Source organism: Euprymna scolopes, chromosome 28, assembly GCF_053919585.1.
Source record: "Euprymna scolopes isolate OS-2025 chromosome 28, ASM5391958v1, whole genome shotgun sequence".
Lineage (NCBI taxonomy): Eukaryota > Metazoa > Mollusca > Cephalopoda > Sepiida > Sepiolidae > Euprymna > Euprymna scolopes.
In genome coordinates this window covers 16,766,870-16,787,627 of record NC_136509.1, presented here as the reverse complement: position 1 = coordinate 16,787,627, position 20,758 = coordinate 16,766,870, and the positions used below count along the sequence as shown (strand labels likewise).

Genomic DNA, 20,758 nt, shown 5'->3' with positions numbered 1-20,758 from the left:
TTTTAGATGGTTAAGACAATTAATTTGCCACACAAAAATGTATAAGAGAAAATGATTTATTTAATGTGGCTCCCTTCTTTCTCAATAACTGCTGTCACACGTCTCCTGAAACTTACACATGTCTTCTACAAATACTCGGGAGACAACTTTTTCCATTCATGTGTAATAGTATCCTTGAGAAATTCGACATTGCTGTGCGATGTTCTACTGATAACATGTTCCAAAACGCTCCAAATAGAATAATCCAGAGGGTTTACGTCTGGCTAAGAGGGTTGCCATAAACATGACTCCCAAAAATTACTGAAATTTGATTCGCAGAAATCTATAAATATAAAAGCGAAAATGTATGTATGTATGTATGCATGTTCGCTTTTTGTGTGTCTACAAAAGGCTTTTATCAGAGAAGCGATCGGTCGGTTCACAATTTTTTAAAACTTTTTATATCACATATAAATCGTAATATCTCAGAGTTAACAACGAAGCTCGCCTGTCTATTTAATTTGCTCGACTTCGGGAAGATAAATATTCAACATTTGTCGCTCGCCACATGCGGATTAGTCTTTTTCCTGTAATGAAAGTGACACTAATTTTGGCGGTATTTTCCGTCTATCGACGGAAATGTCCGAAAGCAATCAGCTTTGATCAATGTGGAAATATATTCACTATATCAAACAACTGCTATTCAATTTGGACAAGGGGAACTGTTTGGAAAAAAAAAAGCGTTCCGCACTAAATGATACCCCGCAGTCAAAAGTTGACCTCATTAAGTCATTAAAACGTGCACCTGCCAAATCCAAGTAATTAAATAAATTAAAACGTGTTTCCGTTAGCATCTCGCGGTGGCCCAATGGTTAACATCGCACTCTTTTTTTTTCACACTTTAATTTCCAACTTTGCCTACAGTGTTCGGGTTCGATCCTCATACTTACCTACCAAAACATTTTTACCCCCCCAGAGTTTTGATTTACCCAAAAACACACACACCTACAAACACCCGGGCAACGCCGGGTACCCCTCGCTAGCCTTATATATTTCTAGCTGTGTGAGCCAGAGCACAATCCTGTGTCCATAACATAATTTCCATTTGGATAGTTTGTTTTGAGCCATGACAATACCTGATATCTCAAAGTTTTATAATAAGTGTCAACATTGATTTTCTCATCAGATTTGTAGAATTTTATGGGTATTTTCTTTCCATCAGAAACTACAGCACCAAAAGCCATAGCCTGAGCAGGATGTTTTGTCCTGAATGTCCCTTTAACCTCAGCTGTTGATGCTGCGATGTATCTGTCATTTCTACGATCCAGAACAGTATCGACAATGAAGGTCTTTTCATCGGAAAAGATCATTACAATAGAATGATTTTTCTTAAGCCATGTAGTAATTTTCTTGAACCTTTCAAGTCTCTTTTCTTTTAAAGCATTTGTCAACAATTGTTTCGGCATTCTTGTGTATGACCTTAAGGTCAAATCATATTTTCCTTCATTTCTGACGGTCTTTCTGTCCACCTTAAGTTCACTTGCAATTTTTCGCACGGATTTCGTTGGATCTTTTTGAATCTTAGATTCGAGAGTTCTGATAAAAGTTTTGGTACGCTTTTTGTTGCTTCCTCCACTTCCAGTCTTTCTAGTAATAGTTTTGCTCATAGTCATTTTCGTCTTTACATTGTAAACTGTTTTTTCGGGCATGCCCACTATTCCAGATGTCTCCTGCGGTGTGCATTCAGCAAATCACACACTCTTTGACGTTTGGCCTCCTGATTGCTCATATGAGTAAACATTTCTGAAAAGACATGGATAATAATGGTAAATATAATTGTGACATCAACATTTGTAAGCTTTTAAAACAAGTGGCGCAAGTATTACTAAGAAAAGACAACTTAAAGTTCACTGTAAATTTTTCTTCCTCACCCTGTGTGTGTGTGTGTATATATATATATATATATATATATGTGTGTGTGTGTGTGTGTGTGTAAGAGGTATATGTGGTAGGAAACAAGGATAAAGTGCTCAATACGTTAGCAGAGACAAATGTTTTTTTATTATTATTATTAAAACCTCAGGTGTATTAACTTAATTCATTAGAAATTGTTCAAATATACAGGGTAAAAATTGTCCGTCAATATCATCAGATGATTAAAGTTATATATATATATATATATATATATATATATATATATATATATATATATATATTGTTTATGGAATCGGGCGTTGTATTTTCCGTGATATGTGTTGTTTAATTTTTAAATGAAATACGTTTATAAGCCAAATTCAAACGCAATAATATGAAAAATAAACAAATAAATATAAAGGATGGCGTCTATCGCCGATATGTTAATTTTAGACAAATAAGTATTTATTTTTCGTAATATTGTGTTGTGATTTGGCTTATAAACATATTTCGTAGGTATTTTTTTTTATCGATTTATACGAGTCTTTGATGAGTTGTTTGGTGCAACACTCAACAAAACACGTGTAAGACGTAGCACATATGAAATGAATGTGTTATAAATTTACTTGTAGCATTTGAATTGTTTACAAATGATATATATTTTCTGAAACTGCAATCCACTTTCATTTAACTTAAATTAATCTGGCAGATTAAAAAACGGTCAATGTCAAGTTTCTTTCCAAGTCCTCAAAAAACTTTAAAATGACGACTTTTAAAAGTTTTCTGTAATGCTGAAAACGAATATCACATTTAAATTTAGGGCAAATAAGTAGTTTTCATGATATGAAGAAATTACTTTTTCAAAAAGTGAGGGATCACTTTCCTATATAAAAGTAACGTAAAATGAGCACCAACTATCTGGTCACCTAGTAATTTTTCCATTTCTAAAAGCAAATTTAATTGTGATATTCGTTTTCAGCACCTCCGAAAACCGGCGCTGTTTTTACTAACAGATTCGTTCATTGTTTTTTTTTTTTTCATTTTCAAATTTGTTTTATGATATAAAGAAATTACTAAGTGACCAGAAAGCGGGTGCTTTTTTTACGTAAAACTTATATAGGAAAGTGATCCCCCACTTTTTGAAAAAGCAATTTCTTCATATCATGAAAACTACTTATCTGTCCCAAATTTAAATGTGATATTAGTTTTCAACACCACCGAAAACCTAGAAAAGTCGTCATTTTAAAATTTTGGGGGGAATTGGAAAGAAACTTGACATTGACCCAAAAAAACAGTGTATCATATGTACATTAAAACGTATATGTACTATACTATTAAAAGATATATATATATATATATATATATATATATATATATATAATTACCAGGGGGTCACTATTTATCAAGACTCGAGGATTAGGGTTAAATGAGTGCTAAATGGACGGGGAAACAACACTGATGATTGGTAATGGTAAAAAATCGATAGCAATTGATTATTTAAGAGGAAGGCTCAACAAGAATTTTTTTACATTGAACTTGAAAACGACCATTTTGTAATCAGCTGGAAAGCAGTCCAAGAGACGGACAGTTCTAGGAAAGAAACTCTACTCATGGAGTTTGCGTTTAGTGTTTGGCACAGATAGAGAGTTGGATAATTATGAACACAGAAAAGAAAAGGAAAAAAAATTATTTTTAAAAATCATATGGATCACCTGGTTTGAAAACATCGAAAAGAAATGTGTTGTTTATTTATATATATATATATATATATATATATTTCTTTTTTCAAATCCCGTATACTATTTGAAGACTTTAAGATTTTTTTCTTCTTTTTTTACTGAGGAATCACCACTTATCAAGGCTCCAAGGCCCCTCAGGGATAAGGGTTAATGAATGTAAGTTGGTAGTTTAGTAATCTTTAATAGTGTAGATTGGGTAAAATTTGATTATTTATGGCGACGGCTCAACAAGAACTTGTTTACATTTGACTTGAATACTCCCATGTCGTATTCAACCAGGAAGCAGACCAGTGGAACAATGTGCCAAAGGCGGTTATCTCTGTGGGAGAAGCTTTGTTTATGGAATCTGCGTTTAGATTTAGGTACAGATAGAGTGGGGGAAATCGTATATTGTGGTTGTAATTTATCGAGTGTTTTTAGTGAAAGTTTGGTAAGAGCGGGCACCATAGATTGGAGTTCAATCGAGCACTTGCCATGGAAATAACGATAGAGAAGAGACAGGGTTGTGGCACAATGGCGAGCGCCCCTTTTGAGGGAGCTGGGGGCTTCTACATTAATGAACCTTGTGCCTAACTTGCCTGTACTTGTGAAGTGCAGATGTGTTAAGCAGGTGCTTGTGATTTTGAAAATGTTCTGGTATGACTCAAGCCAAGAATGACAGTTTGTTTATAATATTGAACCAAGGCAAAACGATATATGACCTTAGAATTTGAAAGGTCAAACCCGAAAGAACACATGGGTACAAAACAATGTTTAAATGTTATGCATGAATCTCTCTCTCTCTCTCTCTCTCTCTCTTTCTCTTTCTCTAATTCGATTGTTTTAAAACAGTTGAAGCTTGAATTTGGGGTCGGCGGACGCAACATAGCATGCGTCTGGTTTCAACAGGTCTTTATAAAAATATGCTCCTCATTGTTAAATCTTAAATAATATTTTTTATAAAAATGCATTTGTTCGCTATTTTTGTATAAGCGTTAAATTCCAGCGTGCCAGAAAGGAAAGGAAATCTGGCTGAAACGACGCAATGAAGACAAGAAGCGACCAATGCCAGCCAGTTATAGCCGACGACATCTTGACCCATTGTGTTGATGTTTCCATGTGCCTATCGTTAGATATCGTGTCTAACACCCAGGATGTTCCTAACCAAATAACTGTACCCAGGAAACGATAATGCCATAGGGTCGCAACGTCTCTTCTGTGGGAAAGAGGTTGCAGGGAAGAGTTATGTATCATTATTCAAATAGCATAAATGGCAATTCGCTTTTATTTCTACTCGTGAGTTTATGAACGTGAATCCTTAGGTAAAAGTTATGTTTACAAATAAAGGAAAGGAAAATAAATCGTAATTCAAGTGAATAAAAAGAAATGGCTTATGACATATGCGGTGCTTTCAATAAGTTTCCAGACATTTTTCATATGGACACTTTTATCAATAATACACATATAAAACTCTAGTTTCCTTCAAAGTAATCTCCTCCGGCTGCAATGCTCTTGTACCGTTTCAACAACTTCTGAAGGCGCCATGAAAGTCCTCTTGCGTAAGTGAGTCAACAATCCTCGTCACAGCCTCGTTTATCTCCTCAATTGTCTCATAACGACAGCCTCTAAGGTTTTCCTTGAGCTTAGGGAATAACCAAAAGCTACAGAGAGCAACGTCTGAACTATGGGGAAGTTCAGCAATTGTCTTGATGCCCATCTTGGTCAAATAGTCTGATTTTCTGAGATCCCTTGGGACAAACTGCACACCAATCTTCCGCCTCTTCAGTTCCTCACGAATAAATGTGTGTACAGTTCCCACACTGACATCAAACTGTGCCCTTATTGTCTCTATAGACACATGAAGGTCTTTATCTATGAAATTCTTTATTTGACGAATCAACTCTGGTGGTTTTGCTTCTCACACCTCTCATCATCCCTCACAGACTCCTTGCCATTCTTGAATCTCTTATGTCACTCAAAAACTGATGCTCGATTCATGCAAGATGGTCCATAAGCAGTCTGAATTATTCCATACGTTTCTGTGGCATTTTTTTCCGAGTTTAAAACAAAATTTTATTGCATCTGGTTCTCCTAAAGTGTCCACATTTTTTAAAATTCACCAGCTGTGGCAATTAGGCTTTAGTAGGGTGTATTCCAATTCCTGCTGTAGCTGTTCATATGAACCTGAAATCATAAAAATTGGTCCATCATCTCATACGATGGATAGCAATAGCATACTGAATTTTCAAAAATTTTTTTATGGTAGTCACCACTATCAAGATCCAGAAGCCACTCGAGGATAAGGGTTATTGCGTGTACAGTAATCAATGGGATAATATCGTAGTAATCGTTAGTAATGGAGATTTGATAAAGTGTCTTAAGGGGGCGGTTTATAAGGAATTTGTTTATGTTGGACTTGAAGACATCCAAGTTGTAGTCAGGCAAACGGAAGGGAGTTCCACAGGCGGGCAATTCTAAGAAAGAAACTTTGTTCATGGAATCTTCGTTTTGATTTAGGCACAGATAAAGAAAGAGAGTGGAGAAAGGTGTTAAAAGGCTGGCAAGCTCGAACCTCTAATGTGAAGGAGGGAAAGAAGATGACAAAAACATAACGAGTTAGCCGATGTCGCCACCGTGCAAGCGGAAGTTGCGTACGTCGAATTTAAGCATAGTCAATCGAACGGACGATGATTTAAATGCTTTGCCGCTTTTTTTTATTAACAGTTTTGCTTTATACGGAAAATACAAACAAACACCCGAGACGACGCCACTGTGGGAACTAAAAAACAAAAAAAAGATAAAAACGGTGTCTGTTTGCAAATCTGAGATATTATGATTTGGGAAGTATACAAAAACATCTCAGGAATCTAATCGACGCGAGAAACCTGATGCAGAAGCCTTTCGTGGACATACACAAACGCTTGCGCCCATTTTGCTTTTTATATATTAGATTACGATGTGGACTTATCATGTAATGTAGTCGTTACATGTCAATTCTCGAGATCCACACGTTGTATGCAGACAGTCGCAAGGTAACAAAGACAAGGAAATAATTCGACTCATTTTTTTTCAGTTGAAACAACATACATTTATTTACAGGTACTTCCAAAATAACACCTTATTAAGGCTTCAAAGTCTTCTCATACTCCAATGTACTTAACAGGACTGTGCCATATCAAACATGTGGTATTGTCTCTGGCTATGTTTAGGATAGCCTTTTCCTGTCGCTCTTGGACCGCGTGTGCAACACATCTATTTCTGTCTCTTCAACATCAAGAGTCTACTTTTTTCTTTTTATAAACTTTTTCTTTCTTCTTCCTTGCTGTGACGTCACCTCACACACGACTCTGTCATCTGCATACGTTGGCTACTGTTGGCATACATACGTTCACACACTGTTATAACCGGCCATCTGACACTCATTATCCCTTATGTTCGAATGGTCTTTTAGCCTTGATAAATTGTAACACCCTAGTAAAAATAGGAGAGAAGACTGCTGTGTATTGTATAGTTTTATTTTGTGAATATATGTATTATACCCTTTTACTCATTGCTCTTCCTGAAAATGGATTAGAAATTGTGCCAATACATTAAATAAAGAAAAAGTAGACGAATGCAAGTTTTACTTTCTCTTTTACTTAAATCTATGGATTGCAGTCCATAAACCATGAACACAAATAAAAGTGAATCAGTCTGGCGACATTGGTTGTCATTTATGCTATTTAAATAATCACACCTAACTTTCAAAAGTTCCCAAATAGCCAATGTGATTAAATAAAAAGATATATACATATAAACAGATAAGTTTTATTTCTATTAGCCATACTATTCTTTTTTAAATAAAGTTTTTTTTCTCTCTCCTTTTTTTCCATTTCACAATTATCTAACAATGCGGTAGATCGGCATGCTTTGCTTGCATGAAAATTGTGCTCCATAATAGATATCACATAAATTGTAGCTCTCCAAAACATGGAGGTTGCTTTGTCGAATAATGGAGTTGATTGGATGCACATATTCACGGGGAATGGTATAGAAATCAAAATCCGAATTGAGTCACATAAAAAATAAAACGAGTGATCGTATATATTGAATGTTAAAACCTTTGACCAAAAATTCACGTAATTGCGTAATCTTAAGTAATCCTTTTCCACAGATGTGCGGCCAGGTTGTTTAATCTAAAAGGCGAGAATAAATGGATGTTTCGTTCCATTAGCAAAGATGTCGGTCATTTTAAATTTTAGTGAAAAAAAAGCTTTCAAATGATTTGACATAAAGAAAAAACATACACATTCATTTTCTCTCGTCAGTCTAAAATATAAAGATGTTTTAAATTGTTTTCAAAAAATTATCTTGTTTGTTAAACGTGTAAAAAGTTAAGTTTTATACACACACACACACACACACATATATATATATATATATATATATATATATATATATATATATATATATTCTTTGACTAGTTTATACGAACGGAAGATTTATACCGGGATTTAATTTCGTATAATTGAACGATTCTTAAATATCACTGAAAGATGTAAACCGGCCTTTCTGATTTGTGCACTCATTCTTTTTTCGGACTGCTATCCTCATCCTCATAGATGTTGTTTCACCACGCTTTGCCCAACTCCTCCTCTAACCTTCTTAAGGTGGTTAATGGCGACAGGATAGGAATGCTGAGGCTTGTAACTGTATCCCCAGTATTTACTGTCTTCCATAGTTGTCGTTGTCCTACCAGATTTTTAGCCAACTAAACCTCTGTCCTGCTTTGTGTATGATTGAAACCGCTATCTCCAGATAATGCCTACCTGGAGCTGTAGAGACTCAACGCTTTTTTCACTGCGCCACAGAGGATGAGTTGGTCGAAACGTGGTGAAACAATAACAATTATGAAGATGAGGATAACAGTCCGCAAAAAAAAAAAATGAAAACACAAATTATGAAGCCTCACCTCAAAGGATTCCAAAAAATTATCTATAATATAAAGCTGTGTGTGTGGTCACGAATAGGCTCCTATATGGTTGACTATTTTAAAAAACTGATTGCATATAATGATAGATGTATCGAGACACAGGAATGGGTATGTTTGATCTGGCAGAACGGTGGTTCATTAAAATTGTGGGGTCTGTGTTTACCCTGGCACCCAAAGTATGGAAATAAAAAATTTAAAAATAAAAAAAAAGTTTACAAGTGTTTCTGATATAGATGTACATAAGAATACTTTGATAAGTATGTTTTAACTTAAATAGGGATGGTATAATAAAATTGTGGGGTCTGCGTTCACGCCTGACCTCCATAGAATGGTAATAGGCACAAACTTTAATAAAGACTTTTCATATCTATCTGCGTAAGTATACTTTGATAATTATGTTTCAGTTTGAAGAAATATGGTATAATAAAATTATGGGGGTGTTCGTTCGCACTTGACCTTCATAGAATGGAAATATGTCAGAAAGTTTAACAAGGTTTTTTAATATAGATCCACAGAATATTGTGATAAGTGTTTCAGTGTGAACAGGTATGGTATAATAAATCATGGGGTTTATTTATTTTATTTGTACTTTCATCATATTTTGCTTTGGTTTTGATACTCCCAAATTCGAAGCTATCTCTTTACAACCCTTCCTTTTCATAACCTATCATACTTTCATAAATCAGAGTCCATTTTCTGTTGGCTGTTTTTGAACCCAGTCACGACGGGTACTTTTGCTAATAAAAATATATAAAGCCTTTCTTAACTTTGTAGATATTTATATATATATATATATATATATATATATATATATATATATGAGAGCAAATAGTTAATAAAACATGTTAAAAACACTTTGAAAAAGAGTTAAAAACATATTTAACAAGGAAACACTAAATAAGTGGATTTGTGAATTATTCCACGTATTTCGGCCTTTTGGATTATTTTGGATCATCTTCCAATGACGCGATTTCCTTGGATTTTACTTGTGCGAATGGAAATTTAACTAACTTTCTTGGATTTACATTTTTGGATTTTACCGTCATTGGATACTTTACCTTTCACCAGACTATACATTCACGTGAAATCATCTTTTTCTTCGCCCTATTCCCTCTGCTTCACTGTTTGTTATCAAGTAAGATCTTTGACTTACTTACAGTTTCCTCAAATACTTTTGTATGCAAAATCCGATCCCGCATTTTGTTACTTCTTACCCTCTGATAAGAAGGAAAGTATTTCTTCGAAACTCTGTGGATTAAGAACTATCCACTTATTTAGTGTTTCTTTTTGAAATTTAATATGTTTTTTAACCTTTTTTCAAAGTGTTTTATTAACTATTTGCTCTTATTATAAGTACTATCTTCTATTTGGTTTTATCGAGCTTTTACATCTGGTTGAGATTACTTTATAAATATTAATTCTATAATATTTTAAATATACTTTAGTTTTACCATCTTGGATCATTTTGGTAAATTTAATTGTAATTTTTATTTTTTATATATAGATGTGTGTGTGTGTGTGTGTGTGTGTGTGTGTGTGTGATAATGATATAATGATGACAACCTAAACTACAATAGAAAATTTAAAACATATTGAATAATAAGTTAGGTCGAAAAATAGGTTAGAAGATTTCTTTATTGGCAGAATTGTGTTTTGTAAATGTATGTTTAAGCCACGTGAGTTCAGGCCACGTGGGTCAAGCACGTTCTTGGATATGCGTATGACGTCATGGCAGAAATGAATTCTCAATATAGGAGTTAGAGAGGAAGATGAGAAACACAATGTGAGTTCTTCTATATACTTCGATTTCAATATTACATGATCATGTTTATTTCTTTCATGTTTCCTCGTAAACGAAACGAATCTTTAAAAAATGTACCGAAATGTTGATATGTTGAAAGAATGACAAAGATGAATAAAACCTTGGAACCTAGATTATAAGGAAATTATATATATATATATATATATATATATATATATATTTTACATGGGGGTCACCACTTATCAAGGCCCGAAGGCCACTTAGGGATAAGGGTTATTGCGTGTACAGTAATCAATGAGATAGTATTGTAGTAATCATTAGTATTGGGGGTTTTGATAGTGTCTTACTTAAGGGGGCGGTTTGTCAGGAGTTTGTTTATGTTGGACTTGAAGACGTCCAAGTTGTAGTCAGGTGGGAAACAGGCAAGCGGGAGAGAGTTCCACTGGCGTGCAGTTCTAAGAAAGAAGCCTTGCTCATGGAATCTACGTTTGGATTTAGGCACAGATAAAGAGTGGGGAAAATTATTGACAGTAGTTCAGCCAGACAGGTGTTTCTCGTGAAAGATTGGTGAGGGGGGACGAGGGATTGGAGCTCAGACGAGCACCTGCCATGGAAATAGCGATAAAACAAAGACAGGCTTGCAACGTCTCTTCTGTAGGAGAGAGATTGCAGGGAGGAGAAAAGAGCATCCTCCACTAAACCACAAAGTCTATTTTGTACTCTGTCAAGGAAGGATAGGCTGTTTTTTGCAGCTCCTGCCCAGATGTGGCTGCAGTACTCCATCCTTGGACGTACTTGGCTTTTATATAGATAGAGAATTCCATCAGTAGTGAGATATCTTCTGGAGTGGTAGAAGGATCCCACCATTTTCCTAGCGTCCCTGGCAACAGATTTGATGTAAATGTTCCATTTTAGATCAGGAGTAAAGCTCAAACCCTTGTCAAAACATGGAGCCTCTCCAAGACGAGAGTCATCCATTTCAATTGATGCCAGATGGGGATCAGAGCATTGATGATGTAAAGATAGAATCTTGGTTTTGGATGCATTAAAAGTGACCAGCCCCCATTGTACCACGTGCTCAAGATCAGAGGAGAGAGAATTAGAGAGAACTTTGTCATTTACCGCCTTTGATGTGTTGCCATAGACGGTCGTGTCATCAGCATAGATGTCAACGAATGATTTAAGTATGTGTTTTGGGAGATCATTGATGTAGATCAGGAAGAGAGTTGGACCCAGGATGGAGCTCTGAGGGGCTCCAGCATTAATACTGTGGGCCTCTGATTTCTGCCCATCAACCACTACTCTTATGAACCTATTGGAGAGAAATGATTTAATGATTGAGAAAACATTTCCAGTAATACTGTAGCTGGAAATCTTGTGAAGTAGGCCCTTATGCCATACCTTATCGAAGGCTTTCGATATGTCAAGAGCAATTGCCCTAGAAAGGAAACCTTTGTCAAGAGATTCACTAATCCTGTGTGATATAACCGTTAGCACATCTGCTGTAGATCTTGTAGAGCAGAAACCATATTGCGTGTCACTAAAAGGTTGTTTCTGTTGAGGTGGTTGACTACTTCTTTATTTAATATGGATTCCAACAACTTACTCATGGCACACAGGAGACTTATTGGTCTTTACTTAGAGGGAGATTACTTTTCACCTGAATTCTTAAATACAGGGCATACTGATGAGGTTTTCCAGGGTGCTGGAAAGCACTTCTCCTTAAGGCAACGCTTAAACAGTTTTGTAAGTATTGGGGCAAGTTCTGGTTGGAGCTTTTTCAGCACTATAACTGGAATGACATCAGGGCCAGTTGCTTTACTGGAATCAAGGTTCTTGATTAGCTTGGCGACCTCACGCACAGATATTTGTATGTTGCATAACATGTTGTCTGTTATAGGAGGAAATAAAAGGAGTTGATGGTCATTGTCGCATAGGGTAGAATTAGCTGCAAAGTTCTTGGCAAAGAGTCTGGCCTTGTCTGATGCTGACGAGATGACCTCAGGTCCATTGATGATAGTTGGGATAGAATACACACTTCTGTTCAAGATCCTGTTTGCTATTTGCCAGAACTGGTGGGAACCAAGCCGCTGCTCAGCTGCTTTGGATTTAACAGACTGAGCATATAGCTCTCTTGCATGTTTTATTACTCTTTTACAGTGATAGCTGGCAGTCCTGAAAGCAGCTTTAGTCTCAGTACATCTATTACGTTGGTTGTTATGGAAAAAATGATTTCTGTGCATGATGGCAGCAGCACATTCAGAGGAGAACCATGGCTGGCTGTTAGGTTTTTGTTGGAATTTTTTCGATGGTATGAATCGGTCTATGCCTATAATTAACCATTCGGCCAGGTCTGATACTATAGAGGACACATCCTTTTTAAACATGGAATGCAGAGGTAGGTCAGATATGAATGTACGGAAGCTATCCCAGTCAGCCATAGAGTATCCATATACAGTACAGTGGAGTGGTACGTCTGAAGACTTATTACATTTCATTTTTATCTTAACTGCTACAACAGAGTGGTCAGAGGATCCCAGAGGATATAGAACCGAACATGAACACAGCTCAGGGGAAGTTGTGAGGAAAAGGTCTAGAAGGCTTGCATATTGACTGGGTGTATCGGGCACACGTGTGGGTTCGTGAACAATCTGAGTGAGGTCATAGGCAATGGCAAAATCATTACAAAACCTCCCCTCGTCATCGGTTTTATTTGAGTGGGTCAGCCATTTCACATTATGGACATTGAAGTCACTGCAAATGTGAATGTTAGCCGAAGGATGAGCAGACAGGATGTGGTCAATTTTCTCAGATATGCTCTTAAAGATAGTAACTCCACTGTTGTAGGGGCGATAGAGGGCAAATATAAATGCAGTGGTGTAAGCTAGTGCAACCCGAAAGCACATATAAGGTAAATTAGGGTCTTCTCTGGAGATATCCCTACCACATGGAAAGCCATCTTTTATGTAGGCACATATTCCATGCCCATAGCGATCTTGGGGGTCAGATTTAGATGTTAAGTTAGAGTAACCTTTAATTATGAATTCGTCTAGAGAATGGTTGGCCCTATACCAGTTTCACTTAGAAAGAATATATATATATATATATTATTTTAAGAATTTATAATATATTAATATATAATTTATAATATATTATATATATTTAATTTATATATATTATTTTAAGAATTTATAGAAAGAATATATATATATTATTTTATAGAGGGATTTAGACCCGAAGTCTAGAAGAGTAAAGTTTAATTTAATGTAGTAATAAATGAACATTGCTCTGTAGATATATAATAAGCTCAATAGGTATATTTATACTAGAGCTATATTAATATTGAAGATAAGGATTAATAATTGTTATGAATCGGTTTCAAAAGGAGAAACAAAACAAAAATCAAATTGTGCTCCCAAAAACATATATCTAACATGGTTACCCAGCATTGCCCAGAAGTATAAACAAACAAAAAATAAATAGGAATGTTATGTGTGTACCGTACTGATTTATTTTAGTGTTTTAACCTTTTCCCCTATCCCATTTGTGCTGATGAAGAAACAATATCAAAAAAACTTTCATTGTCAATTATTTTCAATATTATTTGTCAATATTAATAAAATGAAAATATATATATATATATATATATATATATATATATATATATATATAAACCACTTTGAATGGAGGAAACAAACTCAAACTCTTACGAATTCACCAAAAAATCATATTTTAAAAAAAATATATTTTCCATTCAAAGCATTCAAATGTTTAAGCCTACCACCAAGATATATTTATTTATATTTATAATGTTCTTAGTTTGGTTGCTTCATTTTACGGCATATCAACTCTTTTGGGGTTATTTAATGCCGAATTCAGTGATTTAGCAAAAAAAAAATTATGCTTCAAGTTCATTATATCTTTTAATATTTATTCATGGTGTTTGGTTTGCTTTTTTGTATGGGAAAATTATTTTTGTTTGACTTTGCAGAAGTTCATTGAGTTTTGCAAAGACAAAGAAAAAAAGGATTAATTGTGCATTTTATATAAGAAAAAAAAACACTATATTTAGACAAATAAACCCTTAGTTTTTTGTTTTATGTTTATTTGTTAATTTTTGTATGTAGAGATAGAGGTAATTGGGTGTTGATCGTGTTTTTGCGATCTTAGTGTTCAAATTTGATTGGGTGGATCAGAAAATAACAGCAGGAATTTTGTTGAATTCGAAAGCCTCGTCTGATAGTAAAAAATTGTTATTGGTAATCAGGCCTTTTTCGACCCTTGATCTAAAGCTTTTCATTGGCTTAGTTTCAACCTTGAAGTAGTGATATTTAATCTACCCCGGGGTTACGCCGGCATGTTGGAAATTGTGATTTTGCTGGCAGGTTGGTTAGTGCAAAAAGAGTTCAAAGAGTTGAGTGTTGACGTATGTCGAATGCTGCAGCTATGGTCAGTGGTGTCACCTGGAATATATTTGGTTCGTGTGAAAGAAAACGAGCGGAAAAAAGAGAGAGCATGAAAGAAAGAAAGATATCTTTTTGCTCGCATGCAAGTATAGCCGCCTTCCAATTTTGGGCGAAACAGACGCGAGTCTGGCTTCAGCTTTTGGGTGAAGCAGACGTGTCGGAGAGACTCGAAAATACGTCAAAGAAAGAAACACATCGCTCATCTCCCTCTCAGTACAGGCCAATAAGTATCCCGTGCGTCATGAGTAAGTTGCTGGAATCTGTTAAGTAGAGAAGTAATCAACCATCTCAGCAAAAATAACCTTCTTAGTGACACGCAATATGGTTTTCGTTCTGCTAGATCTAAAGCAGATGTGCTTACAGTCATATCTCATAGGATTAGCGAATCTCTCGACGGAGCCTTCCTTTCTAGAGCAATTGCTCTTGACATATCAAAGGCCTTTGATAGAGTAAGGCATAAAGGTTTACTTCACAAGATCTCCAGCTACGGTATAGCTGGAAATGTCTTCTCAATTATTAAATCATTTCTCTCTGATAGGTTCATAAGAGTAGTGGTTGATGGGCAGAAATCAGAAACTCTCACTATTAATGGCAGTCCCTCAGGGGTCCATCCTGGGCCCAACTCTCTTCCTAATCTACATTAATGATCTTCCAAATCACATCCTTACATCATTCGTAGACATTTATGCTGATGACACTATTATCTATGGTAGCACATCTAAGACCGTAAACGACCAAGTTCTCTCTGATTCTTTCTCCTCTGATCTTGAGCATGTGGTACAATGGGGAAAGGAGTGGCTGGTTACTTTTAATGCATCTAAAACCAAGCTTTTATCTTTACATCATCAATGCTCCGATCCCCATCTGGCATCAATTGAAATGAATGGCTCTCATCTTGGGGAGGCCTCAAGTTTTGACAAGTTTCTGGGCTTGATCTTTTACTCCTGATCTTAAGTGGAATGCATACATTAAATCCATTGCCAAGGTCGCTGGAAAAATGGTGGGATCCTTCTATCGATCCAGTAGATATCTCAGTGCTGATGAAATTCTCTATCTATATAAGAGCCAGGTACGCCCGAGGATGGAGTACTGTTGCCACATCTGGGCAGGAGCTGCTAAAAAGGACATTCTGCCTTGATAGAGTTCAAAATAGACTTCGTAGCCTCGTAGGGGATGTCATTTTCTCTTCCCTGCAACCTCTTTCTCACAGAAGAAATGTGCGAGTTTGTCTCTGCTTTATCGTTATTTTCATGTCAAGTGCTCGACTGAGCTCTAATCTATGGTCCCCCGTCGCCAAACTTTCACAAGAAACACCCGTCTAGCAGAAATCACTATCAATAATTTCCCCCACTCTTTATCTGTACCTAAACCTAAATGTAGATTCCATGAGCAAAGCTTCTTTATTAGAACTGCACGCCTATGGAATTGTCTTCCGTTTTCCTGCTTTCCAGCTGATTACAATATGGTTGTCTTCAAGTCTAACGTAAACAAGTTTTTGATGAGCCGTTCCATATGAGTTAACAAATTTACCAAATTTCCATTACTAATGATTACTATATTGTCCAATTTCTACTGTACACTCTTTAACCCTAATCCTCGAGTGGCCTCAAAGCCTTGATAAGTGGTGATGCCTATGTAAAAAAAAAAAGGCAAAAAAAAAACACAAAAAAAGTGAGTCGACAATACTATGGATGGATAGTGATCTATGCAAGAAAATCAGCGTTGTGTTTTCATCTTACAACATCGACCAATGACGGGAGCAACTGCATCCCAAAGAGAAGACCAAGATAACAGAAAAAAGCTACAGTGAATTTTATTTGCAGAGGTATATGCACGACCACACACATAGACATGCATAAACACGTAATAAAAGATACATATTAATAGATTAATAATAACGAGACATAAGCACAAAAGACAGAAAATCCTCCCCCTCCAAAATACTACACTAATATTTCTGTTTTCCTTTTTTTTTTTTAGTTCATTACATCAATCGGCTTCATGCTTTGCCTGTACTGATTTCCATATATAAAAAAGTACTTGTCACTGTTTAACAAAATATTGCTCATATGGAAGCGTTTTAAATGTAAAGATATAATTCTGTACAATAGTTTCTACAAATGCATTAGTGCACAAAATTATTATATACTATTATATAAAAGAACTTTGTGTGTGTGTATGAGAGAGAGAGAGAGAGTTCCCTACTGATTCGAAAACAGCTGATTTTTATGAAATTTCACACGAAGGTATTTTATGTCCCCGGCAGTGTTCTTAGATAGTTTTTTTTTGTATTAGAATGTCTTTAATGAGTATCCATGATCAATAATTGAAATAATCCGTTGAAAGAAGCCACAAGCGATTTTGAATCAAGTTAACACCTTACACAGCCTAACACCGCAAGTGCATTTAAGAAGTTTTATTACCACAGAAGCCGAAAGGCCCAACATATAAAATCAACAATAGGTTCTTTGATATAACAGGGGCGCGTTCGAAATGAATGTTTCTATTTAAAGGACATTGCACCGTGACACTTGACTTTTTCATTTTAAACTTAAATTCAAACCATTATCATCGCGCAAGCAGTAAGGACAATGCAATGTCGACAACAATGTATTATGGACGGTCACTGCAGGGAGGCATGTGAAGCTTCAGCGAGGTGCACTTCGATGCCCCCCCCACCCCAATTAAAATAGGTAATCAATCGATTTGGTTGAAAAATGGGCGATTTCACCGATTTCGATGGCAATATAAATATGGGAGAGTGAAACCTTCTTTGTTGGTCATTATGCAATCCCGGGCAACGTCGGGTCTCCTCGCTGGTTATTTATAACTGGAACATAAAAATGCATTCTTTTTTTAATTGTAAAGATAATACGACATTCGGATTATAGTTTTACAAAGTGCGTATAACTTTACAAATCTGTGTTACAAACGTGCAAGGAAGACTACAAACATGTCTAGACTGAGCTTAATATAATCAGCTTTCTTTTTATGTTAATGTGCACTATGTGATGGATTGCTAAATTGAAACTCGACTCTGGTAAATCATCTGCAGGAGACAACGATATTAATCTTTATTGTTTTTACACACTTATTTGGTGTCATCATTATATAATATACTAGCAGATGTACCCGGCGTTGCCCGGTATTAAACGTAAAGTTAAATTCCTAAAAAAAAATATGAAGTAAAAAAAACAAAAAAAAAAACGGAAAGAACTACAAAGACGGGAGTGATACCATTATAACAAGTGATCTTTTATGATCCGGAATATATTTTTCTGCATAGTCGCCAGAATTCTAACTGTACTTTTGCCAGGAATTCAATGACGCATCTCTACTTCTGATGAACATGCTTGTGACGAGCATGCGCAAAAGCGCACAAAAAGTATGAGTTGTGCGTGCCTGCGTCGGGGAGCGAACATGAGACCGTTAGATTACAAAGAAAAACGTTTGTGAGTGATACTCGCATTCTTGCGACAATTGGGTTCGCCCAACGGCTATAAAAAGCCAAGCCGAAACAAAGATTGGGAGTCGTTTTTTTGGGGGGGGGGTCGACGGTTGAAAAGAACTTGGTTGTGAAGAGTACGACGTTTGCGAGGAGACAGAAGTCGAAAGAACTGATTATTATCTTAATAACTTTGTTTCCATTAGTAGCCAAGAGTGACCAACAAAATGTTTCTTTACAAAGAGAAAATGTTATATGAATATACAAGAAATAAATGTTACCATAATCAATAAAAATTACTTTTATGGTAGAAAACTTCATTGGTTTGTATTTTGAAGTAGTTTGTAAAAAAAATTTTATTTTTTTAATTCACGAACCGGTTTTAAAAAATCAAAATGGCAGCGACTTTGAAATGGAGAGTCCCGTTTTCAATTTGAAGGAGGGGCACCTGAGCAGTCTATGTTAACAATTTAAGAGAGTTCCGTCAACGTAAGGAATATTTATAAACATATTTTAATGTTTTCCGTTATTTTGTACTTGAGGAATATTCGATTATGGCATGTGTAGTTTATATAAAAATTAATTTAAGTAGATATCGCATCAAATATCGCATCAAATTTCGCTTTAATTTCGGTTCGCTGAAATTATTTCAAGTAAAGAGCATTAAAAACTATTTCAAAACAAAAAAAATACATGAGCTGAACTTTTATTGTCTATGGTATAATTTATTTATTGTATATTTATTTTTTCGGGTAGTTGTTTGTTGGCTTTTCTGCTAAACACTCTTACTAAATAATATCGACGAAATATCGAAAAACAAAGAAACAAAAACAGTTTTGAAAAATAATGAAGCTTTACTTACTTTAGTAAAATAATCCGAAACAGCAAAATAAAAAAGTAAACACATAATTACTTTAGTTTTTTAGAGCAAAGAATCGATATGAATATGAATAGAAAAATGGCGCCCTTTTCAAGCAGAACAGCTTCGTTTCAGTTTTACAGTATTGAACGGTGTGGTATTGCGCCGTCAGATTCAGGGTTGTACTATTGTAATGTAAAGAACACGCAGAAAGGGTTGTAATCAACTGAATTCCTTCTAGTACACTGATAAAAAAAAGCTTAAACAGATACATAAATAAAAATAAAAAGGTTATGTAAATGTTTTTAAAAAGACACATAATCACGTGAGCAGGATTTTTTGCTTCTTTTGACACGATTATAAGTAATATTCTTATTTTTTATTATTTATCTATTTTCGAAAGAGTGCCACGTGCAAGTGGAGAAGGAAAAAAACAGTTATGCAAAATTTGTGTCGAGAATTGTCTAAAGTTCTGACTTTTTTTTTGGCTTTCACTTTAATAAGAACGTGAATTTATGAGGTGAATCTATTCGACACAATATGATTCAACTCAAAAAAGAATAAATAAAAGCTAACGTGAATTAAGATTAAAGTTAAGGTGTTATTGTGGACCCTCAACCCTTTTAAAAAGACCTTGTTAAACTTTGTGACATATTTACATTCTATGGACGTCAGACGCGAACGAACACCCATTATTTTATTATATCATATTTCTTCAAACTGAAACATAATTATCAAAGTATACTTACGCTAATAGATATGAAAAGTCTTTGTTAAAGTTTGTGCCGTATTTCCATGGAGTACAGTCGCAAACGCAGACACCACAATTTTATTATACCATCCCTATTTAAGTTGAAACATACTTATCGAAGTATTCTTATGTACATCTATATCAAAAACCCTTGTAAACGTTTTTTTTTTCATTTTTTATTTCCATACTTTGGGGGCCAGGCGCGAACGCAGGCCCCCAATTTTTATGAACCGCCGTTCTGCCAGATATAACATACTCAGTCCTGATCCTCGATAAATCTATCATTATATGTAATCAGTTTTATAAAATAGTCAACCATATAAGAGCCTATTCGTGACCACACACACACACACACACACACACACACACACACACACACACACACACACACACACACAGACGTTCAGCTTTATATTATAGATATATATTTGAATTTTTCTTTTTTTTAATATAGATAAGAAAATAGGTAAATGTATAAATCTTTAAAAAAAACTTTTCAAGGATGCGATAGAGATAAGATAGTTTGGCTTGTTTTCTTTTCCTTATAAGGGAAATGTTTTCCATAATGTTTTATTGTAAAAGTGTTTTTTATTCAATAAGTTTGGAGAAAGGCTGTTCTTTTGAAAATTTTCAAACAACATAATGTTTGAATTTGTCCGAATAGTCTTGAAACTATTGTTACTAACAATGAAATACACTATTTGTTGCTATCAGCCCATTCTTTGAAGTCTTGGTTTTTGTTAAAACAGTATATATATATATATATATATATATATATATATATATATATATATATAAACATCTGACATTTTAAGATTCCTGAATTCGGCATAAACATTCATAGGTTGAAAGTTGTATCGGTTGAAACGTTGTGAAATAGCAACCAAAACCA

General features: G+C 35.1%; 1 protein-coding gene across 1 annotated transcript; it reads right to left on the bottom strand.

Moving 5' to 3' along the window:
- Positions 1-1,034: 1,034 nt before the first annotated feature.
- LOC145249352 (uncharacterized) lies at positions 1,035-1,652 on the bottom strand. Its single transcript, XM_080110927.1, has one exon. The coding sequence runs from the start codon at positions 1,650-1,652 to the stop codon at positions 1,035-1,037; it is 618 nt and encodes a 205-aa protein (XP_079967053.1).
- Positions 1,653-20,758: the final 19,106 nt, after the last annotated feature.

Excerpts from the sequence above, each read along its gene's own strand:
- LOC145249352 (XM_080110927.1), bottom strand. The coding sequence starts at position 1,652 with ATGACTATGAGCAAAACTATTACTAGAAAGACTGGAAGTGGAGGAAGC.